The following is a 27,817-nucleotide window of genomic DNA, read 5'->3' as shown; positions in this document are numbered from 1 at the left end:
TTTCAAATGTTCTTGTTATATATTTCTTATTCTCAACTCACGACTACATGATCCATCTTTTCAGTAGAGCACGGAGTGATAAACTTATCAAAACCTGGTTTATATATTTCCACCTGGAATAGTCGTATGAACTATTTGCATCCACAGAATGCGATTTATACACAACATATTTTGTGGTTGTCTCAACACAATTGAAGGATCTAGGTACAAGATTTTCAACTAGGTATAGTAAAACTGGAATGATCCTCAATTTAATTAATAATTTTTTGCAGAGAAGGCGAAAGAATGTGTTGAGAAATGTGAAATGCACGCCACAAACAGTGTGCAAAGTATGAATGAGGACGGATAGATAGGCAGAGGTAGACCGAAGAAAAAATGGATTGATAGACGGCTGGCAGAGTAGAATGTAAGCAGAAAACATATTGCACCGATCGCAAATAACTAGGTAACAGGGAAGAAAAAGACTGGTTCTACTTTAAAACATAATAATTTTACCTTTATTATCCCTTTTCAAAGATGTATGAGGGCGCGGGTTCGATCCCAGTTCAGGCAAGTACCAATCTAGTTTGTATGTACTTTCTAAGTATATCTTAGACACCATTGGCTGTGTTTGGGATGGCACGTTAAACTGTAGGTCCCGGCTGTCATTGAACATCTTTGGCAGTCGTTACGGGTAGTCAGAAGCCAGTAAGTCTGACACCAGTCTAACCAAGGGGTATCGAGTTGCCCGGGTAACTAGGTTGAGGAGGTCAGATAGGCAGTCGCTTCTTGTAAAGCACTGGTACTCAGCTGAATCCGGTTAGACTGGAAGCCGACCCCAACATGATTGGGAAAAAGGCTCGGAGGATGATCCCTTTTCAAAGAGTTGCAAGAATCACTATTTTTTTCTAAATTGATTTTTTTTGTACGTTCCACGTAATTATCATCTTATTTGATACGGCCCTTTTCCCAATCAGTTTTCCCTATCGGAAATGACAATTCAAATAATTTGGATTTTCAGTTGATGACGTAAAAGGCTATTGTTAGAGTTTTGTGCTTATTGAATGAGCCCTTTGAAGGTCAGGATAAATCTGAAATCATTATGTAGGTACTATCTAAAAATATTTTTTTAGGATTATTATTGGAAATATTATATGTATAGCTTCATATGTTGTAGCTTTTAAAAACGCGCTGAAAGATTCATCATCCTCCTGCCCTTATCCCGTATCATTATTTTCAATTGTTCTTTAGGCAGTCCTTTCTTTTTTGTTCTTTGTATCCATTTCTTTTTAAAGACATTTCTGTAATGATAGCAAATAATTATTGTAATTCTTTGAGTTTTTATTTAAAATTCTTTAAAAGAAAATACAAACTTACATAAAATATCGCGAATACCTACCATAGTAAAAATAATATTTATATGCCTACCTAATTAATATTTTAACAATAACAACATCACAAATTTTCGCCTAAACTCATTTACAGAGACCCAACCACCATAACCTGATCTTCCCTGCCCCTCTTACCATCACCAAGTCTGACTAAAGACAGGTAAAGCCAACCAATGCAATAGGTCACAGAAAAATGGTTAATTAGTAGTGAATCAGTGATCGTACCGGCGCGCACGCAGGACTTGCGTAACGTATATAAGGCTTATAGTAGCCAAACAAACGTACAGTGAGAAACTGACCCCCTTCACGATAGCACATATTATTGTTATTGATTTTTATATTTAATTTTTAATTATTTTTAAAATAATTTAGAAAGATGAAAGTGTATTTGTGTTTTGTCTTGCTGTACGTGACGTACGTGAATGCTGGGTCGTTGCGTGAGTTTTCCTTACATTATTTTTAATTTCGGAATTTTATTAAAAATGCTTTCCATTTTTTTATTTTAATTTAAAGCTTTTTTTTCTCTCAAAATAAGAATATTTTGAAGAGTATTTTTGTCCAACTCAATTTTAGAAAAATTGTAGCTTAACTTAGTTTGTTAACTTAGTTAAGTAATTGTTGTTAACTTAGTTATTTTTAAATCCAACATAATCCAAATGACTTCATGGGAAATTAAGAATATGATGGGAAATCTCCCGAGTGATGACACGCATAAATAAACATACATTACAATAATTTACTTTTACATTAATAGCTTCGGAAAGTGAAGCGTGCCTCTTCATTTATTCAACAAACGTTTCAAAGACGATAAATGATCTTACTTCGCTAATAACTAAACATAGCACGCAATGTGATCTAGGCTTTATAATGTTTTATTCACGCGGGAAGTGTGAAGAAATTGATAATTGATTGCAATTAGTTTAATTGTTACTGTTTATTATATTCGTTGACCTTGACTATTTTTAGTTACAATGCGTTATTTTTATTTAAATCGCGTATTTTTTTTTGGGAAATCACTTTTTACAAGCGTTATCACTCATGTTCAGCTCAAAGAAAGAAAAGAAAAAGACTGTCTCATATTTTTTAGTATTCGCAAGGCAATCTGTATTACAATTTGCATACGGGCTCTATTTGATAATGTTAAGGTCATAAGTTCAAAATCCGTCCGAATTTTCTAGAACTGGTGTGATTTTATAGATTAGGCCTATGCAAATATTTAAAACATTAAATAAACGGCCATTTGATGAGACTGTTCGTTTTCATTGGATGGAGCCATCTTTTTTTACATAGACACGTATACCTATACATTTAAAATATAATTTAGTGCTTTCTTGTTACTCAGAGTTGGTCATTGATTGAGAGTTATAGTTTGAACTGTTTCCCGCACTTGGTTAAAAAGTACCTAGCCTATACCCTTTCTCAGTTTCTTAATTACCTGTGTACCTTCATTTAGTTTGGTTCTGAAATTTCACCAGACAGAATTACTTTCGCATTTAATATTCGAAATTATTTTTGTTTATTTTGGCTTAATTCGCTTTTTTTGCGAATGATAAGAATTTTAGATAAGTAAATTATAGTGAGAAAACTTCCTTACATTGATAGCTGTCAGTTTTGAAACTATCTATTGTTTTATTATCTGCAATAATCTGAGATCCAGTTACAATATACTGTTATTGCCTTTTGTTTTCTAATAACACAAGCTAGCTAACTAAATATGCCATCACATTCAATGAATAGAGGTCTTATTAAAATGCCTTTAGTTCAATAAAGGGTGTAATCTATGTAGGCTGAGAATGTTCCAACGGCAAAGATAGCTATAAGATAATATTACGACACAATAGAATAAAACTTAACTTTGTTATCAAGTGTCATTTTCCAAGAAGCACCTAAAAATATAAGCCTACGATTCCCAATTTTAACGCAAGCTAAGTTAAAACCCCAATTTCCAAACAATTGAACGCTTCACATACGAAGATTGCGTAATCGATTAGGATCGATTACCATAACGCATATCGATATTATAACAAACACTTAACAAGCCAATGCATCAGATTGCATACAAGTTGCGCAAGCTATATCGAGACGCCCGGTTGTTCTTGATATTCAACAATATTACTTTCTTTAACTTCGGCTGATATGATAGTTGTCGTATTCTCATGGCCAATACTACCGCCGTCTATTTGGTTAAGAAATCAAAAAGGTTTTTTGTAATCTCTATGCAGTTACAACAGTATTGCAGGTTGTGGATTTAATCTCAGAGGTCTTATTTAATTTAAAGGTGGAATCAGAATTTCGAAAATTAAGTTTAAGTCCCTAGTAATACTATGGGCAGAAGATTACCATCTATTGGTATTTGATATGGGCATTTGCTAGTTCCTGTAGCATGGATTCAGCTTAGAAACCGAAAACATTTTCAAAGCAATCTTGTATTTGTAGGGACACAAATTTGTAGGGACTTAAATCTGTTTGTGCGTCAAAAAGAAATGATTTTTTTATTAATAACCAATTACCTATCTTTTTGTAAAAATATTTTTTATATGGACGACTCGATGAGAAATTGCAAGATAAGGCTCAGATTTATTTATTCAATCATTTCGCCACATTAAAGTGGTCACACGTTGGAATCTGGCTGTCCTTTACAAAATCGGTTAACTCTAAAAGTTTCTGACTATAAACCACAAAGATCGTCATTTCTCTAGCCATTAAATAACTTCGATGCCGACGAATTAAGCAATGTCTATGATCTATGAAACTCTATAGTATAGAAATATATAAAATATTATAAAAATTATTGGGATTTTTATCAGATTACAAATTAGTCTGATCCTGTAATATTCTAAAGTGCTCTTAAAAGGTGCCAAAATTAGAACATAACGATTTTTCAAGAAGCAATTCTTCTTTCTTCTAACACGAAGCTCTTTCTTATCACTTCTTAAAAGTTGAACATTCATTAAGAAACGAATGCACAAAAACCAGTCGTGTTACGTTAAACGGAATGTACGACATTGACCCGGCGGCAGTTCCACATGTGAATTTGGACCATAACCTCGGGAAAAATGGCGGCAGGTGCTTGCAGGACCTTAGACAGTTACTAGTCCTTATCAGATCAGAGATATAAATGTTTTTGGAGCTAGTTAGATCGGGCAGAGATGAGATAATTGAGTGAAATGCTTAAAATGATATATTTGCAAGAGAAAAGAGTGATGCCAGTTACGATCGCTGATAGAATAATATATATCTTAGGTTATATACAGGTATATGAGGATGAGATGAAAAAAAGTATTGTCATTAAAGGATGGATAAATAAGTATTACAGGAGGATAAAGGGCACAGAAGATAATTTTAATGAAATTCTCTCCAAATAATTGAGAAAAGGGCCACATAATAGACTCGGTTGAAATCGCTTAGCCAAATGTTCTTAAGTTTGATTTGCTCATCGAATACTTATAGCATTGGGCAATTTCGTGTTTGATGGTACGCGATTTAGTAATACTTGAATGTCAATGTTAGTGGCTTCATATATTTATTTATATCATTTAAATCTATCATCCCTGTTGTTCTTCCAAGTTCTAGTAAGAAAAGTATTATCGTTATAATGAACATCCTAAAAGGCGTTTTACATAGATATTGATGATTTAAAAGGTTCGATTATACATATAATCTAGTAAACTAGATCCTTCGTCTCGATCAGGTCAAATAGCGCACGCATAGACAGACAAGTTTACCTCGGTTCTACTATTTTCTAATAGTAGATAATTTGCTTGTTAAAATACCCTACTTACATAGTAAAAATATATTGCTTATCTAAGTTAACTAGTGTTTTTAAATGGCTGACGAATTATCACAATTATTATAATAGGGTAGCGAGTAAAATATCTATTAAGCTTATTGTAATTATTATGGCAGTACATGATTGGTTTCAATGTCATCAACACCAAATTGACACGAGCTTATGAAAATCATCATCCTCCGAGCCTTTTTCCCAACTATGTTGTGGTCGGCTTCCAGTCGAGCTTATGAAATGCGCGTTATTTAAGTGACTTACCATATAGAATGCAACACTGTCAATAGATAAACATTAACAATAGATATTTATAGAGCAAATAAAGATGAATGATCTTCTGTCAACAGTCAATAAAATTCCTCTCAAGAGTGCGCGTTACTCAGCCCGGAAAATGTTTTAGATCAACAAGTAAAACAACATTGAGATTTCCCGTTAATTTGTTATGCATAATTTATTCATAAGTCAGTAATTTGATATAACAAAGAGAATTAATGTAAGCCTCCTTTATCATCCTACATTCTATCGAAGTATTTAATCTAGGTATGTAGGTATTCTTGTCCTTTCGTGTGCATGTAAATTGTACCTTTTTTAATTTCAATGAAGGTTCGGGGTAGGATAACTGAAAATCAGGGCTGTGCCCAGCACAGCTTATACTGACACATATCCCTTGCCACACTGTTTTTTTTCTTGTTGTTGTGTTCTTTTTCAATGATTGTACGTGTGGCTAAATAAATGTTTTAAATGGTTTACTGCCAAGGAGAGATTTAAATAACCCTTTAGGTTTCGACATTTTAGATAAGGGTTCTAAGACCCTAAAACAGAATAAACAAATGTTTATTATTATATTATTTATTTTCTTCCAGCCTCATTCATCAAACCATGCTCCCGCTCAGACCCTCAACTGAACCAGTGTGTTGAGAAGGTGATTTCAGCAGCTGGAGCGAAGTTCACCGAGGGTATTCCAGAGCTGGGCATAGCACCCTTAGACCCCGTGGAACTTGGCACGGTGTTTGTGGACAATCCTGCGTTGAAACTGACCTTCACTGACACTGTTGTGACTGGGCTAAAGGGATTCAGGGTCAATACTTACAAGTAAGTATTGAGAGGTTTAATCCAAAAACGCTTATTTCATGGTTGATCTAATAATAAGAAACTTTTTGGCAAAGGCAAAACCTACGAATTTGTTTTTGCATTTAGAACATTCAGAATCATTGCCTATTAACAGAGCTTTTTCAAGCATTACATAACATTAGGGCCTCCAAATTTTTGATATCTTCTCTTGAGTAACAAAGACTTTCAGGCCAGAACCCACGTGGGTGTCCGATTAACACAGTTTCAGGGCTCAGCACTTTTGTTGATAGGTCAGAATATAATCTTATTTTATCCTCAGGATCAATCCCGACAAGGGTAAGGCAACCTTGGACTTCACCGCCAACGTGACCCTGAAGGCGCACTATGTCATGGACGGACAGGTGCTCATCCTGCCCATCAAGGGAGATGGAGAATCCAGAATCAAGATCAGTAAGTATAGTTCTATTCATCATCGGAACTAAGTATACGAACAGAGAGGAACTTGGTAAGGCTGTGAGCAAATTATGATCGGCGATTTTTGCAAGTTCGCATAACTGTATTAGCATTACACAATTTCCAATCCTCAAGAACCTGTTCAAATTCCAGTTCAATTTGACGATAATCCATAATCGATACAGTATCATTTGACTAACATATAACATCGCAACGAGTTTGTAAGACCGACACAACATATACATACTTGCACAATTGCTTACTCGACTGCAAAGGAAGCAGCAACACTTAATTGATGGCTGCCGTAGTGTACGAAATATCTGGTAGCTGCTTGAAGCAACTATGTTGGTTAATTAACTAATGGTGACCATGGTCGTGAAGCAATATCATGCCAAACCGTCGGATGGGTGACTTGAGTGTTGCGCGTGCCAATCTTGAGGATCTTGTAAATGTGATCTTCATTTCACCACTTTATTTATTTACAAGTGACATCGATCACAAATCATGGCTACCAGATAAGCAATCCTACATAAAAAAATCTTACCCGAACTTGCCTATTACCAACACGTGCACGCACTAGATCGAGGTGAGATAGGTTAGGTGGTTAGCATCATGAATGCTTATGTAAAAGATACATATGACTTTGAATCATTAAAGGGGAGGCCTATGTTCAGCAGTGGATGTCCTATGGCTGAGATGATGACGATAATGATGAATAATTTGAAAGAAATCGTAACGTTACAATTCAAAAAGGCATATGGGCATCTACATAATTTCAAAATTAATCTTTTCTCCACAGCAAACCTAAACATCGTGGTGAAATACGACTTTGTAGAGAGAGATGGCCACTGGAACGTGCCCAGTTACAAGGACCACTACAAGATGGACCGAGCACAGTTCAAGTTCACCAACCTGTTCGGCGGCAACAAGGAACTCGGTGAGACCTGTTTGTTATTCAATCGATAGGAAACGGGTGACACCGGTGACACACAACTGACCTTGACCTTGTTAAAAACGTTAGGAAAATCTTTTAATTGAATGATCTCATTTGGAATTTATTGGATAACCAAAAATTTATACTGACATCTGTTTAAAAAACTTTAAAACTTGTCCTAATGAGATTCATCTCCATGTATCTCAAGCTTCCTACTTTACTGGACAATCTACAGATAGTTACTTCCAGCAATGCCAAACCAAAAACTACAGTGACCATATACGTACCTACTATCAGCAACATATTATTACCTTACACCGATCTCTACTTACCACAAAACACCAACACTCCCTAACAACCCACTTATTTACAGCACAAACGACACAAAGGTTCACAAACGAGAACTGGGAGATCATTATGAGCGAGATCGCTCCCCCAGCCATCAAGCAAATTATCAAGAAGTGCGTGGATCAAGTCAACAAATTCTTCGGAGCGATACCGGCGGCCGAATTACTACCCTGAACGGTTGGAAACATAAGAATTTGTCATCATTGTCTGCTAAATAAAAATGCTTTCTAGGGGTTTACATTCTCGAATGTCTTAAATTCCAGGTGCTTTCCACCAGTCTCTCGTTCATTGTTTTGTAATTGCAGTTTCTTAACTTTGTTTAACGATCTTTTTATCATGGTACTAATCCTAACACATCTCACGAGTACCTATTTATCAATGCCTCAATCAAATGCGTATACCTCTTATTAAATCATGAAATTCATCACTTACTGAATAATAGTTCATTAATATAATACACTCACAACATCATTCATACATAACGCTAATAACCTAGCCACTATAAATAATATAACAATTAACACAAGTAATTACAAATCCTTTAAATAACAGTCAATTAAACCTTTATGCAGGTCGCCTCCAACAAGTATCTGTGGAGATCTAAGGGGGAGGCCTATGTTCAGCAGTGGACGTCCTATGGCTGAGATGATGATGATGATGATGAAACCATTATGCCTATTTTTTCAAAACAGCCGCATTTCAATGAATTCCGTACTAATATTTATTCTTTTTCCAGGAGACACAATCCACCAAGTAATAAACATAAACTGGGAGCCTGTGATGCGTGACATAGGCCCAGTCGCCTTCCAACAAATCATCAAAAGATGCGTCGACGAAGCCAAGAAACTGTTCGCGGCTGTGCCTCTCAACCAACTTCTCTTGCCGTGAACAATACTACTCATTTCAAAGCGGTTATACCTCGGAAACACTTTTTTGTTTGCTTTTAGCCAAATTCCCAGATTTTAGACCATGTTAAAAATATTTAGACTACTCCAAATATGATTATTGTTTTCAGTTAAAAGCTAAATAATGGTCAGACTTGCTCAACTTCGAAAATGGTCCTTTGTTGTGCTTATATGACCAAAAAAACAGTTTTTATGATTTAGAACTATCTTTTATAGGACAGTTGAACTGTTTTTCAAGTAAAGCCACGGATACACTAGGGGACAAATGGAGCAACATGTTGCGGAACATGTTCCCAACAACTACGTGGAATGTGCCGACATACATGTCGCGGAACATTTTGTCGACCACACTTCTCAGTGTTTATAGAAATGTTGCCCGAGGAGGTATCGAGGGTGTTGAAACGTAAGAGAAAGAGAAGGTTGTGGATGCGGAATTTCTTATTACCTACAACGAGAAAGAACGCGACTACACTCGGTGACAAATGGCGCAACACTGACGCAGGACACGTGCGCTCGCTCTCGAGACGGGAGCAAGCAACATACCCCGCGTCACGTAAAATGTTGTGGGTCATGTTGCGGGACACTATGCAACGTTGCAGCGTCACGTATATTTTGTGTTGCGCGTTATGTTGCTGGACAAAATGTTCCCTAGTGTATCCGAGGCTTAATGTTCAAGTGTTAGACAGTGTTTAATTGAGGTATAACTGTTAATAAAGTTTTGAGCTCTCTACTCGCAACTGTTTTGTCCGTTAGAGCACGTATCTTCAGCACAAATAATTTCCGTACAAGACTGGATGTGTTTGATCATTTGTTTGTTGGCGCATTAGATTAGCTTCGTATAATAGTAATTGTGATAATTATCTTAAGTAAATTAAGTTGGTTTTAGAGTTAATTTATTCAAAATAAATTGGTGAAAATGAGTGATGAAGGTTTTTTTTTATTATCTCCAAGTACATATCTATACTAATCATGGGCGTAGCCACACTGGGGCAAGCTGGGGCACTTGCCCCACCCTGGGCCCTGGCTCTGACCTGTAAGGTGTCTGATTAAACAAAATGAAAAACAACAAAACAAAAACAAGTTAGTAAATTTTTTTTTACTAACTGTAACTATAGTTCGGCCATTCAGAGAATGCGTTCCTGACACGTCGCGATTGAACTGACGACGTAACTTTGCAATGGCGTTGCAGTTACGATAAAAATATTTTTGCTGGTTGTTTACCGTTTTAACAATTGAGGAGCATTAAAACAACATTATTATATCAATAATCAATGAATGTAGTTACGTCGTCAGTTCAATCGCGACGTGTCAGGAACGCATTCTCTGAATGGCCGAACTATAACAACATCAACAATCATATGTTCTATCCGTAAGTTATTGCACAAAAAAAATTGTCGACTTTGAAAAGAGCGCGATCAAAACAAAATGCATGCTCGAGTTCCCGAACGTGCGCGGTGCGCGCATTTGAAAGCCGTATTCCCTAAAAGAATAGGTGATATGTGGCGTAGCGAGCCGAGCCGCCCATCTAATCCAAAAAATAATGCATTGAAGGAGATGGAACTGGTAGATGTGATCAAAATTTCGGAAATGCAATTTTATCCTAGTGTAAAAACCGCGCTCGCTGTTTTGCTTGCCCAGCCATGTACGACCTGGGGCCCGACTCTCCTTAATATTGTCAAAATCGAATAGAAATTGAATCGCAATATGATCGAAATAGCAGTTTCAACCTTATCGGGCATTCTGCTACTAATATAAGACCAATCGTATTCCAATGACATTCGATTGGTTTGCGATTGGTCTGCTATTTTGGTGATTTTGGTCTATAGAGTAGTTTGCTGTACAATCATTTTGCAATCGTAAATTATTTGCAGACAAAATGAATCATTATTGAATGACAGAAAAGGATAAAAACGTTTATTTCAAAGAAAAAATAGCGGAATGCCACATACGCTTCAATCGTAATCCAGTCGGGATTGGATCTCAGTCGAACCGAGTCGAACGTGAATCGTATGTCGCTTAAGTAAAATTAGGAGAATCGGGCCCCTGTACAATAGAACGATCGTTTAGCACAGTGGTTCTTAACCGGTGGTCCGCGGACCACTAGTGGTCCCTGGAGGCATTCCAAGTGTTCCGCGAAGCTTAGCTGCGCGACGTTGCTATACGTTATCTAACTTTATTTTTATCGATTTATCTATGCGAGCGAGGGGGATTTCGTATGGACGTAAATCGGGTGTGTCGTACCTAGTCCCCCCATGCATGAAAATGTATATTTGGGCGACATTTTACGTAGTTTTTGGTTTTGAGTCTTAAAAAATAATTAAAATTTCGCGCTCGCTTCGCTCGCGTATTCAGAAACTATATGCCCTTATTTTTGCATTTGTCACAAACAAAAAGTTAAGTACGTTTGGGCTAAATTTTACGTAATATAATAATAATAATAATAAGCCCCACAGGGCATCTGAGGCGGATGACGGGGAGTAGCGACCCCGCGGGGCTATATATCCGAGTGCTCCAGGGAGAGTATACTGTCCCCCACCTCCGGCTTGCCGGAGTGAAGCATGACGGGGGATAGGTCTCCCGCCTCTTGGCTTGCCTTCATCGGCCGGTCAGAGTGGAGTCGCTAGAGCAAGGTTAGTCCTGCTCGGAGGGTAGGTGCCTCGTGGTAAGTGGCGAGTGGGCCGGTGATGCTGGACCCACAGGGAGCGCGTGATCTGCGTTTAAAGTCCGCCGAGGTATCCTCACCCTTCTCAGCCGCTCATGTCCCTGTTGCCCTCTTGTTGCTTTTCAGTGACTGATTCCCGGGGGCCCAGTAAGTGAGTTGGCGAGTCTCCACCTGCCATTTTAACATGTATTTAATACATTGTCATCGGCAGGTGCCATAGTTCCCGTAGTTTCCCCATTCCTAGTCCATTAGCATCCCATCACAATAGCCTAAGTAGTTTTCACCCATAGTTAGCAATAGTTTAGCACAGAACCGGGGATTGTCCTTGGGTACATTTCTATAGTGTATACAGGGATAATCGTCGGTTTTGTGTTACCATTTCATTAAAGTTGTCTCAAAAGGGCTTCAGCGTGTTGGCTTCGGCCCCACGTTCGCCTTCCAAAAATCCGGGACTCTGTAGTCCCGAGGTCAGAAAGAGACATACAAATAATAATAAGCCCCGCAGGGCATCTGAGGCGGATGACGGGGAGTAGCGACCTCGCGGGGCTATATATCCGAGTGCTCCAGGGAGAGTATACTGTCCCCCACCTCCGGCTTGCCGGAGTGAAGCATGACGGGGGATAGGTCTCCCGCCTCTTGGCTTGCCTTCATCGGCCGGTCAGAGTGGAGTCGCTAGAGCAAGGTTAGTCCTGCTCGGAGGGTAGGTGCCTCGTGGTAAGTGGCGAGTGGGCCGGTGATGCTGGACCCACAGGGAGCGCGTGATCTGCGTTTAAAGTCCGCCGAGGTATCCTCACCCTTCTCAGCCGCTCATGTCCCTGTTGCCCTCTTGTTGCTTTTCAGTGACTGATTCCCGGGGGCCCAGTAAGTGAGTTGGCGAGTCTCCACCTGCCATTTTAACATGTATTTAATACATTGTAATCGGCAGGTGCCATAGTTCCCGTAGTTTCCCCATTCCTAGTCCATTAGCATCCCATCACAATAGCCTAAGTAGTTTTCATCCATAGTTAGCAATAGTTTAGCACAGAACCGGGGATTGTCCTTGGGTACATTTCTATAGTGTATACAGGGATAATCGTCGGTTTTGTGTCACCATTTCATTAAAGTTGTCTCAAAAGGGCTTCAGCGTGTTGGCTTCGGCCCCACGTTCGCCTCCCAAAAATCCGGGACTCTATAGCCCCGAGGTCTGGAAGAGACATACATTTAATAATAATAATAGAGATTAACAAGTTTGAGATTAACGGCTCAAGATACAAAAAATCGGAGGGTTCCCGCCCTCCCCCGGGGGATAGGTTGACTGCTGCCCCACCCTGAGCACAAAGCTGGCTACGCCCATGATACTAATATTATAAAGAGGAAAGCTTTGTTTATTTGGTTGTAATGGATAAATTCAAAAACTACTGGACCGATTTTAAATATTCTTTCACCATTAGAAAGCTATATTATCTGCGAGTAACATAGGCAACATTTATCCCGGTGCGGGCAGTAGCTCCCACGGGACGCGGGTGAAATCGGAGGAAAACGGATAGTTACGCTATATGTACGTTTCCCTATTATACTTTTTACATATTATACTTCTTACCCGGGTGCAGCAAGTATTACCTCGAATGACGGATGAAACCAATGGCAAAAGCTAAGTACCTATGTAGATGTAGAGTATCGATGATATAGCAAAAGATTTTTCAGTGTGAGCTTCGTAACGCCATCTATCGCATAGTAGTGGAATTAAGCTGCTTTGTTTACTGATAACTTACACGCACTAATATAATCATTGTGTTCTACTGAAAAAGTTTCTGTAGGTTAGATAATTATTATGTGCATAGTTTGTTACTTTTTTTAATCTGTCTAATTGATTTAAGAAAATTTTGTAAAGGACTGAGCGAATCTGATTTAAAGATTTAACTTTTGTTAACTTGGTATTTAAAAAAAAAGGCAAACAGTTATTGACCCATGAACAAGCATATTACTAGCAAAATAAGGGAAGGTAAGATATAATAATGTAATCAATTTGTAGTGTCCCAAAATAACAGGCATTTGTTTTCAAAACAATTTAATAAAAATATAAATCTTGATTGAAATGACCATAAAAAAAACAAAAGAAATAAAAAGTTTTTATAAATGCATTTCAAAAACTTTAAGGCACTTCAGAATATGATTGGCACAATCCGTTATGATGTAGTTTGTGTGGGCTTAGCGAGGGCACATGGCATGACGTCCACCGTCTACGGGGACACTGACACCTGTGATGTTGCTAGCTAGGTCACTAGCTAAGAAAGCAACAGTGGCTGCTACTTCATCTGGCTCACCCGGACGGCCCAAAGCATGAGTTTCCTTAGTCCTCACCAAGAAGGCTGCATATTGCTCTTCAGTCATACCGCCCCTCTTCTGCAGCTCAGTGAGAATAACTCCAGGGTTTATGCAGTTCACCCTCACACCCTTTGGCGCCAACTCCAAAGCTACACATCTTGTGAACTGGTCCACTGCAGCTTTAGACACATTGTAAGCAAGAACTCCTGGGAATGAGCGAATACCATTCACACTGGATATGTTCACAATATTACCTTTTGATTTGATCAAATGAGGTACTGCCAGCATTGTTAAATAGTAAATAGAACGGACGTTGGTGTTCATTAGCCGGTCGTACTGGGCTAAACTAGTGTTCTCAATGGTGCCAGTCTCAAGAATCCCCGCATTGTTGACCAACACATCGATTTTTCCATAATGATCGATCGTGTTCTTCACAATCTTTTCTATGTCGGCTTCTTTAGTCAAATCTGCGGGAATATAGAAAGTTGAAGAATTTTCAGATTCCTTGCACTCATCGCATACTTTTTTTAAATTCTCAACATTTCTGCCGGTCAAGGACAGTTGAGCCCCCAGTTTTGATAAAAATACCGCTGTCGCAGAACCAATGCCGGAGCTTGCACCGGTTACAAGTACGACTTTTCCGAGCAAACTCATCTTCAATTCAGTATTTGCTGCTAACTGAACACCTTTCTTGAGGGACATGGGCGATGTTGTTATGGAACTTTCACACGGGCAGACTCCACAGCAGAGGGCCAAACTGATCAACTGCTTAAATCACGAACCAAAATTATCTTATCGCGAGCCTAATTACATAATAAAATATGTAAATAAAACCGGCAATTTAATTCTACATTCTATTCTGTTGATATTTCTGTTCGTCTCGAAATAAAAGTAAATTCCGATTCGTTATAAACTTCTGTTAGTAGACGTAGTAGCCAATCAGAAAAGCACGATTATTCTGAACTGCCATTGTCAATGAAAACAGACCAATGATTGATAGAGTAGACCAGTGACCTATCAGAATGATAATTTGATAACACATACGACCTTGTTTCATTGATAAACAAGTAGTGACGAGCAGATTGAATGAAGTAAGAATAGTGAGAAGTACGGTTTTTAAAAAGAGCTTACGCTTGGTGGTTTAATAGAGCCATTCCTATCAGTAAATCAAAGTAAATTCATATAATAAAAAAAAACTACTTGTCTAAACTTCAAATTAAGAGCTAAGTTAAGAATTAAGATCAAAGCTAATAAACTAGTCAAAGGCAGAGGAAAGGAGATGGCCAAATTTTCATAGTAAAAAAACCCAGAATCGACAGCAACGAAATGGGTACCAATGGGTTCATTATGATAGACCTTTGATGGTGCCAAAAAATCCAGCCTGAAATCCATGGGGTATAGGAGCTATATCATATTTTCACAAAAATATGTTATGTTGATTTTATGTTGATTTTAAAGATTATTTACATAAAGGGCCATAAAAACGAGGTATACTAATATCATACATGCGAATAGTAATATCACCATAGTTACAGAGTTTGCCTGGTAATTAAAAGGTCTTGAGTTTGACCCTCTCCCCCCCCCATTGCACTCGTCACATGAACCTCTCCAGATACGATTAAGTAGCGACCTTACCTACTTGAAGAGGTTTCCCTGTTATGTGTAAACTTCTGAACTGGCAAAGGTTAATTTAAAAAAAAAAGTAAAAGAAACCTTAAAAATATATTTTTATTTTTAGGTTTTTTGTCACTATTCGCATTAGTGAAAAGTTCTCGTCAATGCGAATAATATAAGCCCAAACACGAGGTAGTTAATATTTACCATTGCCGAGTTCCCTTGACCTTCTCTCTTCTCCATCACCAGGTCAGCTCTAAACCTTCACTCGTGTATAGTGCTAACAGACATACACCTGAGTGTAAAGTTTTTACCCTAGGTGCACAACATCTAATGAACAGCAAACAGAAAAGTTAAGGTTTTTTATGTACTAAAATCTTCATCGAAAAAACCTTGTAAAAAGAGAACCCCATGGTATTTAGATGATATGAAATACTTTTTATAATTCACACATTATACTGAATTCAACCATACATACGAAGTTTCTGTCGACTCTGGGTTTTTTTTTGGCCATCTCCTTTTAAGTATTCTTGCACAGTTAAGAGCTTTTCATCTAACAGACACTGAAAGTACCTACTGGCTATAGGCCTTTTAAGAGTTTAAACCGTGTATTTAACCTATTCGGTTAATATGGACCATGACCACGCAGAATAGTTTAAATAATTTAGTTTCACATCAGAAATGAGTTTTTAACGACAGATCATAACCAAATAGACTCCATAATCTTTACAAAATTACATGTCATCATACTACAATTTGACATTCTAATGTAAGTATTTTTTTGTAAACAAAATGTAGAATTTATTTTAGATAATATCTTACTTTCTTGATCAAAATTATCAGTAATATTTTTACCCAATGTCTAAAGTGAGTTCAGACTTACAGATCTTAAGCAGTGTTGATACAAACTTTGTATAATTTAAGTATGAATCCGTTTTTCATATTTTAGAAAGAAGTTATCCACATACACATTGGTCAGACTGGAGTGCAAATAGGTAGTGCTTGCTGGGAACTGTATTGTCTCGAACATGGCATTTCACCGGATGGTGTCTTGGCATTTTCGGATCAGAGTGATAACTCCTGTGGCGCCTTCTTCAATGAAACTGGGGCTGGAAAAGTTGTACCAAGAGTGGTTATGATAGATTTGGAGCCTACTCCAGTTGGTACGGTTCATGTTGTTATACTATTGTAATATATTTTTATTGGCCGAGTTTGTAATAAAATGTGTTTTTTAGACGAAATAAGAACAGGAACTTATCGCCAACTTTTTCATCCATCAACTCTGATCACGGGCAAAGAAGATGCTGCCAGCAATTTTGCACGAGGTTACTTTGGCGTGGGTCGCGAAATGCTAGACCTGGCACTAAACCGTATTAGAATTGTGGCAGAAGATTGTAACTCCTTGCAAGGGTTCATGATATTCCGTTCGTTTGGAGGTGGAACTGGGTCTGGATTCACAGCATTATTACTCGAAGGTCTCGTAAAGGACTACGGAAAGCTGTCCAAACTTGAGTATGCCATATATCCATCACCAAGAATATCCCCTATTATTGTTGAACCGTATAATGCTGTGCTTACTAGTCATTCAACTATTAACACCACAGATGTATGCTTTATTTTCGATAATGAAGCGTTATATGACATATTATCAAGATGTCTAGATACACCTCGGCCCACATACACTAACTTAAATCGACTTATAGCCCAGGTAATTGATTAATAAATGTTGTTTTTCTTACAAAAGTAATATATATGATTTTGGAATTATGCTAAATTAGAACTATTGTTCAGGTTGTTTCATGTATGACTGCTTCGATGAGGTTCGAGGGTTCATTAAATGTGGAACTCGTCGAATTCAGGACAAATCTTGTACCATATCCTAGAATTCATTTTCCATTAGTAACCTTTGCACCGTTTGTGCCGGCAACGAAAGCGATGCATGAGACTAATACCACACAGCAATTGATGATGCAATGTTTTGAACCCGCGAATCAAATGGTCAAATGTGATCCGAGAGAAGGAAGTTATATGTCCTGTTGCTTACTGTTTCGTGGAGACGTTAATCCAAATGACATAAACACAGCTATAAATCAAATAAAATCGATGCGTACAATCAAGTTTGTTTCGTGGTCTCCTACAGGATTCAAGGTATGCGGTATAAAAGTTTGAAAATCTTCCTTATTTACTCGTAGAAATACATTTAAAACAAGTAACTTAATAATCAACTAATTGTTTTCCACAGATTGGAGTAAATTTCCAACCACCAGTAACTGTACCTGGTGGAGACCTAGCTGCCCTTATGAGGGCTGTTGTAATGGTGTCAAATAGTTCAGCAATCCGCGGGGCTTGGGAGCGTCTTTGTAAAAAGTTCTCTTTAATGTATTCTAAACGTGCTTTTGTGCATCATTATGTTGGTGAAGGGTTAGAAGAAGGGGAATTTAAAAATGCCCTTTTAAACATAAGAGCACTGGCACGAGATTATAGAGAAATGGAAGGCTAGAGAAAATCTGAGAATTTTACTAGCGATTTGTATTGATCTAATTTTGTAACAGTTTTAACTAATTAAAAACGACGTGAGATTATTTCATTTATTTTTGTTGCTTATTGATCATCTTGCAACGAAATCAGGCTTTACACATCAAAAAGAGGTTAAAAAAAACGGAAAAGTTTCGGTTTTTATCGGTGGTACTAAAACCTGCGATGCTTGATACTATACTTTGACGTTTGCGTCAACTGTCATCTTATAACTGATTAGTGTCAGTGTCAAAAGCACGATCAGTCGATCACATCTGATCGCTTAATAAATCACATTGCTTCGCAAATATCCAACGAAAAGTAGTGTAAACGCTACTTGTACTTCTTAAAAGATATTATTAGTCAATAAAGAAAGCGGGTCTTAAAGCATTTTTACAAACCTAACAGTATTTTTCTTCAATGTTAAACATTTAAGTTAAAGTGTAGTGCTGAAAAAGCATACAGTTTCCAATTTTTCACATTTTATCCAGAATACTTGAGGTAAGTACTGATCTTGTGATGTTTTTATTCTTTGAATAATGTAGTAACAAATCGGTGCCTTGTTTTGTTATGATGGCTTAGCTATACAAATACCATGACCTATCTGATTATTACAAAATATTATGTAAACTTGAATGTTTAATACGGTTTCTAACTGTAACAATTCTGTAGCATTTCTGTCCATAAATATTTACAAGACGACCCACGGACCAAATCACCTCAAATAGTGGCATAATGATGAATGACAGTATGTGAAATTTTTGAACTCATTTAAATTTAAGTCAAAGTCAAAGTCAAATCATTTATTTCACTTAGGCCTTTACAAGCACTTATGAACGTCAAAATTATAACTAAGTTTGATTCTAGTTGCCCATTCCAAAAGTAGCTTCCTATGGAGAAGAACGGGCAAGAAACTCCATGGTTACTCTTTTCAAAAATAATATGGTATTACAGTTTGTATGTATTGATACATACAGTAACAGCATGCGAAGATCATGTAGAATCGCAAAGACAAATGAGGATAAAATGACAATTAAAATGCTACATGGTGTTCACATTTACAAATTGGTTTATATTTTGGTACAAAGTTACAAACAAATAATCAAAAGATTAATACAATTTTACTTGCTGGTGTAATTTTAATTTGTTAATTAATTAGATATTGTCACATTTAGCACATCCTTATAATTTTCCAGCAATGTTAAGTGTAGCGAACCTGTGCCGCTGCACGCAGTCACTCCGGGCAGCTCAGAGCAAGCTGCTGGTATCCGGCGGAAGGAACACCTTTAGAACAACCAATGTGGTCAGCCGACAACTCATCACACAGAACCATAAGGCCAACAGCTTTAAGGGATTGAGAGTAAGTTCATTTTAGAGTATTATTTACAAATTATTGAATAACTACTGACTACTGATTATTATTCTAAAAGTTATACAGAAGTGATTTTATACATATGAAAAGAAGGCCACCTCAGTACTGGGCTGCAAGATTGTTTGAAAGAGTTACTGTGGCCCTGGAACATAAAAGGCCTACGAAGGAACATGATGGATTTTTTGTCAGTAAAAGTCTGACACTCCCTTACCGCTGCTAACCCACAGCAGGAGGGGTCATTTAATGATTTTTGCCATCGCAAAAAAAAAAACTGAATAGTAGTTTAGTTAATATTTATTTTATTTTATAATTAAACCACTTAACTTATTTTTACACATGATAGGAGCATTATTTAAATTAAGTGTGAAGAATGTCCTCAATGTTAATTTAGCTTTCACTGATCCCAAATCCATCTGTAATTTAAAACCAAGTCATTGTGTTTCTATAAAATTATATCACATCTTTAAATTAAACCTTTCAAATATAATTTTGGAAAATGTGTGATATAATTGATATTTAGGTCACTTGTGTCAAGGCTAGATAACAGCTAATTTGAAAAAATCATACTTCCAAAATTTGTGTAGATGACCTTTTACTCTTATTTTTTGCTTTTGTTGATAACCTACCTATAATTTGAAACCAGCTATCCAAGAACTCGGCAATCCTATGTACTCAAAATTATATAATTATATTGTAATTTAAGAATGAGCTCCTCATTCTTACTTCATTACAAATCAGATTAACTACATGTTTGTACCCACACACACCATTGTGCTCAAGTCACACATATTCACACCACAGTTACACCACAGTAGTGGTCATGCCACAGAGAAGGACTTATTTTTCTGTTTGTTTACATTAATTTTTTATCAATCAGTTACAAAATATGTGTTCTAGAATTTTCTTCCAAGATTATTTATTTTTCGATAATGACTTAGTAGGTAAGCTGGACTTATCTAAGTTACGTAACAGACACACTATCACGCACTTTTTTACCAAAGAGGTGTCAGCAGAAGAGTATTGGAAGGTGTATAAGTACATATTACTTGGAACAAAAATTTATTACAACGATTCGTTAAGAAAACACGTTAGCATACGATACTTTGACAAGGCTCCAAGAGGGAGACAATAGCATTCCGGTTATATAAACAGGAAAGACAAATATAACACACTAGCTGCGGTTTCATCTGGTACCTAGGGAAACTACTTCCCGCACATAGATAAAGACCTAACTAGCCTATATGATATTTTGATATACTTACATAAAGGTAAGCTAAATTACTGTTAAGTTTCAACAAGATCCATTCAGTACCTTTACCTAAAAGAGTATCCCGTACTTCAAGCAATTAGGGCCCATAAAAATATAAATATATAGCAAATATTCTTTATATTCTCAAAACTAATGCACACGAAGTGCCGTCGTCGTATTTCGGCGGTACACAACACCCTTCGGCCAGAAATCTTCCTTGATTTCTTGATCTTTTTTATAACCTGAGAACCCTAATTTCCAGCTCACAGACCTACTCAAGCCGCAGAACATAGCAGTCCGGTTCTGCCAGTCAGCTCCAAAGCCGAAACCTCCCAAAGTGGTGGGCTACTGGCTGCTGGGATGCTCCGGGATGGTGTTCACAGCCGTCGTGCTAGGTATGGTGGCCGGATACCTTACTCTCTTGTATAGCATATACTATGTTATTGAAGTTGCGCTGAGGACTACTAATGGGAAGAAATAGGATAGGTAGGTTTTTTTGGGGGTAGTGGGGATTAAAAAGGTAGGTAGAAGTCGATTCGGATGATATTATTATGTGATTGGTGTAAATGGATGATGGAAGTTTTTAGGTCTTCAAATGGAGTTTGTTTATAAGAAGGTAATGGAGGGCGAAAATTCTTATGACCTTGCTCAGTAGACGACTTCTTATTCTTTTCTTAATAATACGGCAAGGGAAGGGAATCTAATATTATTGTTGTGCCAAGAGAGTATAAACTTGTACATATTTTGAAACAGGTAGGCACTGTTTACATAATAATTTGAAAACTTGAAGTTGCTCAGTTACCTACATGTAAATTGTAAATAAATAAACGCACAATACGTAATTGACATTCCCCTAAAAATTTGAAATAAAAGTTACTTAGTCAATTTTACTGCAGTTCGTTAACTACCCATTACCACTTAATTGACCATATTGCAATCCTTACATTTGGTCAGGCATAGCATAGCTATCTCCCCACTTAGGCCGATAATTACTTATCATTCTTGTGTACTGAATATGCAAACTCCATTTAATTAAATTCGAATGGATCAAGAGATATTACTCATACTCATTTACATTTTTATATGTATTTACTTATCTGGGGTTAGCCTAATGTAAGGTTAAAATTCGCAGGCATTTCGCAATTTCTTAGTTTTGACAAATTGGCTTTTGATTTTGAATGACTTGAGAATTTCCTTAATTTTTGAATAGTATCTATAATTTTTGAAAATTAATTCGCTATCAATAATCCAATTAGTATTATTTAAGTAATTAGTCAAACAAGCTGAAGTGCCTGCAATACTATCTACTGTTAAAACTACTAAAGCTATACTATACTATCTACTACTAAAGCTAGTTATTTGATAAGTTATAAAGTTACCTTAGTACCTGTAGTGTGTCAATGACCCAAACTCTTTATTAGGTATTATATTTATGAGAAATTAGGGACTTAGGGTACAAACCAAAAAGGACAAATCTATTTTTTAGGGTTTTTTTCTATTATTTTTTCTTCCCCAAATTTCGCAAACGTATCTACAATACTTTTTAACTTATTCTGTATTATTTTCAAATCTGTGCCAATAAACAAATTACCTATATTAAACACTTAAGGCATAATAATAAAAGTTTATTACATGCTATTTCACCTGAGTAGATGTAGGCATCTAATATTTTATCGTAGGTAATATTTTATAGGGAATTCTTTACTATGCTAGTCTTTAGTCATTTTAAAATATTAAGAGCAATGGGATTTCTTAAGAAATAACTGTATGTAAACTAAAGGTGTGTTTTACATCGAATAAAGCTATTGTAAAAGTCATTATTGTTTTATTTCTCAACATTCAAGCATTCTGTAGGTTTTCAAATAGCTGTAATGTTTTAGCAACACTTTCGATTGAGACAGAGGATCAATAAATATTGATAGTTCACTGGACAATGTTTTGTAATCATATCAAATGTTATGAATACAAACATAAACATACAGACACAGTTTGGATTCACGCTTGTTATCGCAATCATATTTTGTAATGGAAACACAGATATCAACTGTCAACAATATAAATAGACACAATTATTGCTTTTATCTAAAATAGGAACATATAACTGGGATGGATAGATAATTTCTGTCATCTATGTAGCATGTAATTTTTCAAGGGATCATTTTAGTGCAACTATGTAAACAATATACTGACTTTCAGATAGGTATATTATCCGTATATAGATAAACTGCCTATTAAAAATAAATAGCAATATAACTTAACAAACTCATTCACAGTATATAGCATAACTAGCTTCCGCCAGCGGCTTCGCCCGCGTGGTGTGTTGATAAAAAGTAGCGTATGTGTTAATCCAGGGTATCACCTATCTACATACCAAATTTCAATCAAATCGGTCCAGCCGTTTTTGCGTGATTGAATAACAAACATACATCCATACATTCTCACAAACTTTCACATTTATAATATAAGTAGGATATTATCTACAACCTTTTTGCTACTTTTGCCTATAATTGAAATGTTACTACTGTACAGGTGGTGTGACGAGATTAACAGAGTCAGGCTTGTCCATGGTGACGTGGAAACTCTTGGGAGAGAAGATGCCGAGGTCTGAGGAGGAATGGCAGACGGAATTTGAAAAATACAAGCAGTTCCCTGAGTTTATTTAGTAAGTTTAGTTTGTTTTATATAACTTTATGTCTAGAGGTACATGAATTAGCTTAAGTTAGTGTCTTTATTCTGTTTTTATACAGGATCAAATCAGCGAATATTTTTGACTGCATAATTTTAACGTAGTTTTAAGGCTTGTTTGAGCTTGCATGCATTCCTTATTCCTTCCATTTCCCTCTCCTAGTTCCAAAAACTGCCACTCACCAAGCGAGACGTGGCGCCACCGTCAATGCAAAAAAACTTTCGCGCGAGTGCAAAAAAACACGAGGCCGGCCGCCATAACGCGCCGCAAAATAAATTCAAAAACTATGTCTAAACTTCAATAAACTTCAAAAACTAATCAAAAACCCCTGCAGGGAGTTACTGGGCACCCATCAAACCATAAATAATATGTGTACAAGTGATCTGTGTACTGTGTGAGTGGATCAAGTAGCAGCAACCGGCGGAACTTTGTAAGTACCTACTTAGTCCTATTTCCCATCGGTCCTGTGTGCAGCTTTCCATAAACCTCTCACAGAAAATCTCGTCCAGACTTACAACCTGGATAGATCTGTAAAAACCTATTGGTCTAGGGCTTACGGTCAACGAAGCGCCGTTCAAGTCACACCAAGGCTTTTTAAGGTTTTGTTTTGTGAACAGCGTAGTTTTTGGCATAAATTATGTATTGTGCATAGGTCAAATACTCTGTAAAGAATTGTCCAGGTTTGAAGATTTTCATGTCTCGGGTTAACTTTTACAATTGATCCCGATAGGTGGCGCTGCTTTCAAATTCTTGTGCATACTGTTCAGTATAATCAAGAAAATATTTCCTTTTTTCCCCAGTAAGAACCAGAACATAACATTAAACGAGTTCAAATGGATCTGGTACATGGAGTTCGCGCACCGCACGTGGGGGCGCTGCATCGGCGCCGCCATGTTCGTGCCGGCCGCGGTCTTCTGGGCGAGGGGGTATCTCGACAAGGCCATGAAGAGACGCGTCGCGGCTTACTGCGTGTTGGTTGGTGCACAGGTAAGAACATCAACATTTATTTGTTTAAATAACTTCTTATTAGTTTTGAGGTATTTACTAATCGATCAACTTTAAAACATGCCTATTACAAAAGCAAAATATTATCTAGAGCGCCTCTAAAATAGACAAGCAAACTGGAACAAAATCTAGTAAATGTGCAAGTGGCAAAAGTAGACGTCTACATAAATATCGGGTGATACTTAAATTAAACAGTTCTTTGCATTGGAAATAACTATTGTCTATACTAATATTATAAAGAGGAAAACAGGAGGTTTGTTTGGTTGTAATTCTTTCACCATTAGAAAGCTATATTATCTGCGAGTAACATAGGCTATATTTTATCCCGGTGCGGGAAGTAGCTCCCACGGGACGCGGGTGACACCGCGGGAATACGGCTAGTATTTCATATAGTTCAGGCCTAACATACAGACGGATTATCCATACTTCAGCAGAGGTAGACTAAATTCTCTTGAAATTAAGAGCGTGTATGTCAACCGCGCGCCATTTGGCCTACAAAGGTACTTTTCAAACCACTGTTTCTAATTAACTACTTATCCTATAACTATGTTAATTTTTAATAAAGCAAGGTAATTTCACTGTCTATATAGTTAATTGAACATAAATTTCAATTTGTGTAGATTAAATACTGAAAACCCCTATAACGAAACAGATGTTTTATAAAATTCCCGTTCAGCGTCTATTTCGAAGCTTAAATTCATGTGAAAACAGTGGCAAATCTAATTATATTTATTTTTTTACTCATAGACGAAATCCCCATGCCTATAGTTAGTTGAAAACATTTTTTGATTTAGGTCTCTATCTTTCAGAAAAAAATATTTTAACAATGTGAAAAATTGTGAATTTCAAATGCTTTTTTTACCTACCTACCTTACTTAATTTAATATAACAATTATTTACTATAGTAATATAACTCTTTCTTTAAAACATAAACTTTATATTATAATTTAATCTCTCGTTTTTATTTTTTTATAAATTATTTAAAAACTACTATAAAACGCTGCACGCGAGTCAACTCAAACCAGACCGCCGCGAGGCTTCACAGAGAGAGGACGTGTCGCTCCGTCATATCGCGTAGGGTGAATAACCTCTGCCGTGGATGCCGAGAATAGAGTACATTTCAAACGCGACCAACAAATCTTGATACATTACTATTTTATTTAAAGCTCAATTTTGAAGCATATTTTTTTTTATCGATTGAGTTGAAATTTTATTTGAACGTTCAGTTTTAATGACAATGTATGATTCTATATCCAATATGGCGGTATACCCAAGATGGAGAAAAAAATGTTTTTAATGCATTCCTACGATATGGGTATCAAATGAAAGGGCTTGCTATAAATAACTCGAAAAAAAAAATGTGTCGCGAGTCTTAATCCAATATGGCGGATTCCTTAGGCTAGAATTCACTTATTGCAGATGTATGTTACCAATCGAGCTATAATTTTATTTATATGTCCATTTTGGATGTACCCAAATTTTGACTTTTGATCCCGAATAACTTTTGAAGCATATAGGATAGAAAACTTAAAATTTATTTGCAATGGTAAACCCAAGCTCTTCACCAATATTTTGCTTTCCGGCAATTGTTGTTATTTGACCACAATTTTTCGGTCTGGATGGACTGGACCATTCATATAAACAATCAATTTTTCAAATCGGTCCAGGCGTCTTTGAGAAATCGAGAACAATCAAATTGAGAACAATCACAAAACAATCTAATTGAAACCTCCTCCTTTTTTTGAAATCGGTTAAAATACAGAAACTCTTAACATTGCCATTAATCATCAGTCGACTATTTAGTACTGTTGAAAATTGTATGTAATAGGTATACAGAAAGTCCTCACCAATGTTTTCATAGGTGCCCGATTTTTTTGCAAAAGAGTGTAAGTATTAACGACTTATTTTCATGCTTTTATATTTTAGTCATCCATAGACTTAAGCTATTTTCTCGCTATTAACTATTGACTAAATAATATATTTTTGTTCTACCAATTTCACTCGAAAGGATCAAAATGGTTTGTGTGACTATACGTGAAGTATGATAGGCACGCACACAGCCGCGACGCTAGTCTGCGCGATTTTTTGCGTTGAATTACCTAAAGTTGACATCGCGCGCCGAGCGTACACGCTCTTAATAAACTTAACTAATATTTTCCAATTGTTCCAGGGTCTAATGGGCTGGTATATGGTAAAATCAGGCTTGGAAGACCGTTTCCAAGGGCCATCAGACGTGCCACGGGTATCCCAGTACCGATTAGCAGCGCATTTAAGTTTGGCATTTATATTATACACGGGACTCCTGGCCGGAGCCCTGCGGGTGCTTCGCCCCTTCCCAGCGGGTGCCACCGTCAAGAGTTTGCAGTCGTTGAAAGGAGTTACAGCTTTCGCGCATACTGTTAAAGCTATGGCGTTCCTTACTGCTGTGTCAGGTATGTCATCATTATTTGTTTTAGTTTTATTATTACCGTGAAATCATGATTGTATGAAGAAAAGCACATTTGAAATTACGGAACAGTTTAAATTAAATTATAAACACTACATTGTACCAGAAATATTTATGCCTTATTTCTAAATGTAGAAAAGATCTATTCTAATGTTCTAGTCACCTTTTTCTACACTTTTTAAGTCTTTCAACAATACAAATTCTCTTTAACATATTTTCGTCTTTCCAGGAGCCTTCGTAGCCGGCCTCGACGCAGGTCTAGTCTACAACTCGTTCCCCAAAATGGGGGACAATTGGATCCCCGAGGACATTTTAGCCTTCTCCCCCACACTCCGCAATATTACCGAGAACCCCACCACGGTACAGTTTGACCACAGGATATTGGGGACAACAACCTTGGCACTGGCTACGGGGTTGTGGTTGCTATCGAGGGGGAAACCATTGTCCCCTATGGCTAGGAAGGTGGTTAATGGGGTTGGAGCTATGGCATGGTTACAGGTGAGTTTGTGGACTGTCTTGAGTAGTTGAAATGCTTGTTACATGAATCTCCGTAATTTCGGATGGCGAATAGATTCACTTCAGAAATATATTTGACCCAAAGAGGACAATAAATAGAAGACCAGGTTAAGACAATAGTACTTCTGATCACTACATAATACGTTGAGAAACCAATACGTAACGCAAATATTTATATGCCACTGAGTCACGCTGAACGTACTTAACTTTTGAAGTCTCTGGAAGGTATTTGAGGGTCCTATTTTTTTTTTATATTAGTATATTTATAACTGTTATGTTGTCCCCAGGTATCGCTGGGCATAGCAACCCTGCTATGCTACGTGCCAACACACCTGGCGGCCTCCCACCAGTCGGGCTCGCTCGTATTGTTATCCCTGGCTATTTGGCTGACGCACGAGATCAAGTTACTCAAATACATACCAAAGTAGTAGACTGTATAATGTATTTATTGTAAAATAAACCGTAAGTTTTAGTACGCAAGGTGTTTTATTTATTTAACTTGCGTATAAATTATTGTATTTTCCCAAGTACGTTGGAGTCGGCTTCCTGTCTATCTGGATGCAGCTGAGCGCTAGAGTACAATG

The 27,817-nt window shown here is 37.0% G+C and overlaps 4 protein-coding genes across 4 annotated transcripts; 3 read left to right on the top strand and 1 right to left on the bottom strand.

Moving 5' to 3' along the window:
* Nucleotides 1–1,654: 1,654 nt before the first annotated feature.
* LOC124634062 (circadian clock-controlled protein daywake-like) lies at nucleotides 1,655–9,789 on the top strand. Its single transcript, XM_047169470.1, has 6 exons — nucleotides 1,655–1,807; nucleotides 6,018–6,246; nucleotides 6,545–6,675; nucleotides 7,478–7,615; nucleotides 7,986–8,137; nucleotides 8,697–9,789. Exons 1-5 carry the CDS (start codon nucleotides 1,747–1,749, stop codon nucleotides 8,132–8,134), a joined length of 708 nt encoding a protein of 235 aa, XP_047025426.1. The 5' UTR covers nucleotides 1,655–1,746; the 3' UTR covers nucleotides 8,135–8,137; nucleotides 8,697–9,789.
* A 3,768-nt stretch (nucleotides 9,790–13,557) lies between these two features.
* Nucleotides 13,558–14,779, bottom strand: LOC124633654 (3-oxoacyl-[acyl-carrier-protein] reductase FabG-like). The gene has a single exon (XM_047168947.1). It carries the CDS (start codon nucleotides 14,531–14,533, stop codon nucleotides 13,715–13,717), a length of 819 nt encoding a protein of 272 aa, XP_047024903.1. The 5' UTR covers nucleotides 14,534–14,779; the 3' UTR covers nucleotides 13,558–13,714.
* A 1,441-nt stretch (nucleotides 14,780–16,220) lies between these two features.
* On the top strand, nucleotides 16,221–18,027 carry LOC124633652 (tubulin alpha-1 chain-like). Its single transcript, XM_047168945.1, has 5 exons — nucleotides 16,221–16,312; nucleotides 16,395–16,608; nucleotides 16,681–17,153; nucleotides 17,237–17,593; nucleotides 17,688–18,027. Exons 1-5 carry the CDS (start codon nucleotides 16,304–16,306, stop codon nucleotides 17,943–17,945), a joined length of 1,311 nt encoding a protein of 436 aa, XP_047024901.1. The 5' UTR covers nucleotides 16,221–16,303; the 3' UTR covers nucleotides 17,946–18,027.
* Nucleotides 18,028–18,194: 167 nt separating this feature from the next.
* Nucleotides 18,195–27,708, top strand: LOC124633653 (cytochrome c oxidase assembly protein COX15 homolog). Its single transcript, XM_047168946.1, has 8 exons — nucleotides 18,195–18,460; nucleotides 19,156–19,319; nucleotides 20,843–20,975; nucleotides 23,110–23,242; nucleotides 24,067–24,253; nucleotides 26,442–26,703; nucleotides 26,947–27,215; nucleotides 27,521–27,708. The coding sequence occupies exons 2-8, from the start codon at nucleotides 19,158–19,160 to the stop codon at nucleotides 27,659–27,661; spliced, it is 1,287 nt and encodes a 428-aa protein (XP_047024902.1). The 5' UTR covers nucleotides 18,195–18,460; nucleotides 19,156–19,157; the 3' UTR covers nucleotides 27,662–27,708.
* Nucleotides 27,709–27,817: the final 109 nt, after the last annotated feature.

Source organism: Helicoverpa zea, chromosome 10 (genome assembly GCF_022581195.2).
Source record: "Helicoverpa zea isolate HzStark_Cry1AcR chromosome 10, ilHelZeax1.1, whole genome shotgun sequence".
Lineage (NCBI taxonomy): Eukaryota > Metazoa > Arthropoda > Insecta > Lepidoptera > Noctuidae > Helicoverpa > Helicoverpa zea.
Note: the sequence above shows the minus strand (reverse complement) of the source record. Positions and strands in the feature narration are given on the sequence as shown.

Bases quoted from the DNA above. Each gene is read 5' to 3' on its own strand.
- LOC124634062 (XM_047169470.1), top strand. From the start codon at position 1,747: ATGAAAGTGTATTTGTGTTTTGTCTTGCTGTACGTGACGTACGTGAAT. The intron at 6,247-6,544 runs GTAAGTATTGAG...TTTTATCCTCAG, and splicing joins TTCAGGGTCAATACTTACAA to GATCAATCCCGACAAGGGTA. The intron at 7,616-7,985 runs GTGAGACCTGTT...ACTTATTTACAG, and splicing joins CGGCGGCAACAAGGAACTCG to CACAAACGACACAAAGGTTC.
- LOC124633654 (XM_047168947.1), bottom strand. From the start codon at position 14,533: ATGTCCCTCAAGAAAGGTGTTCAGTTAGCAGCAAATACTGAATTGAAG.
- LOC124633652 (XM_047168945.1), top strand. The intron at 16,609-16,680 runs GTACGGTTCATG...TGTGTTTTTTAG, and splicing joins TTTGGAGCCTACTCCAGTTG to ACGAAATAAGAACAGGAACT. The intron at 17,594-17,687 runs GTATGCGGTATA...TGTTTTCCACAG, and splicing joins GGTCTCCTACAGGATTCAAG to ATTGGAGTAAATTTCCAACC.
- LOC124633653 (XM_047168946.1), top strand. From the start codon at position 19,158: ATGTTAAGTGTAGCGAACCTGTGCCGCTGCACGCAGTCACTCCGGGCA. The intron at 19,320-20,842 runs GTAAGTTCATTT...CCTAATTTCCAG, and splicing joins ACAGCTTTAAGGGATTGAGA to CTCACAGACCTACTCAAGCC. The intron at 27,216-27,520 runs GTGAGTTTGTGG...TGTTGTCCCCAG, and splicing joins GAGCTATGGCATGGTTACAG to GTATCGCTGGGCATAGCAAC.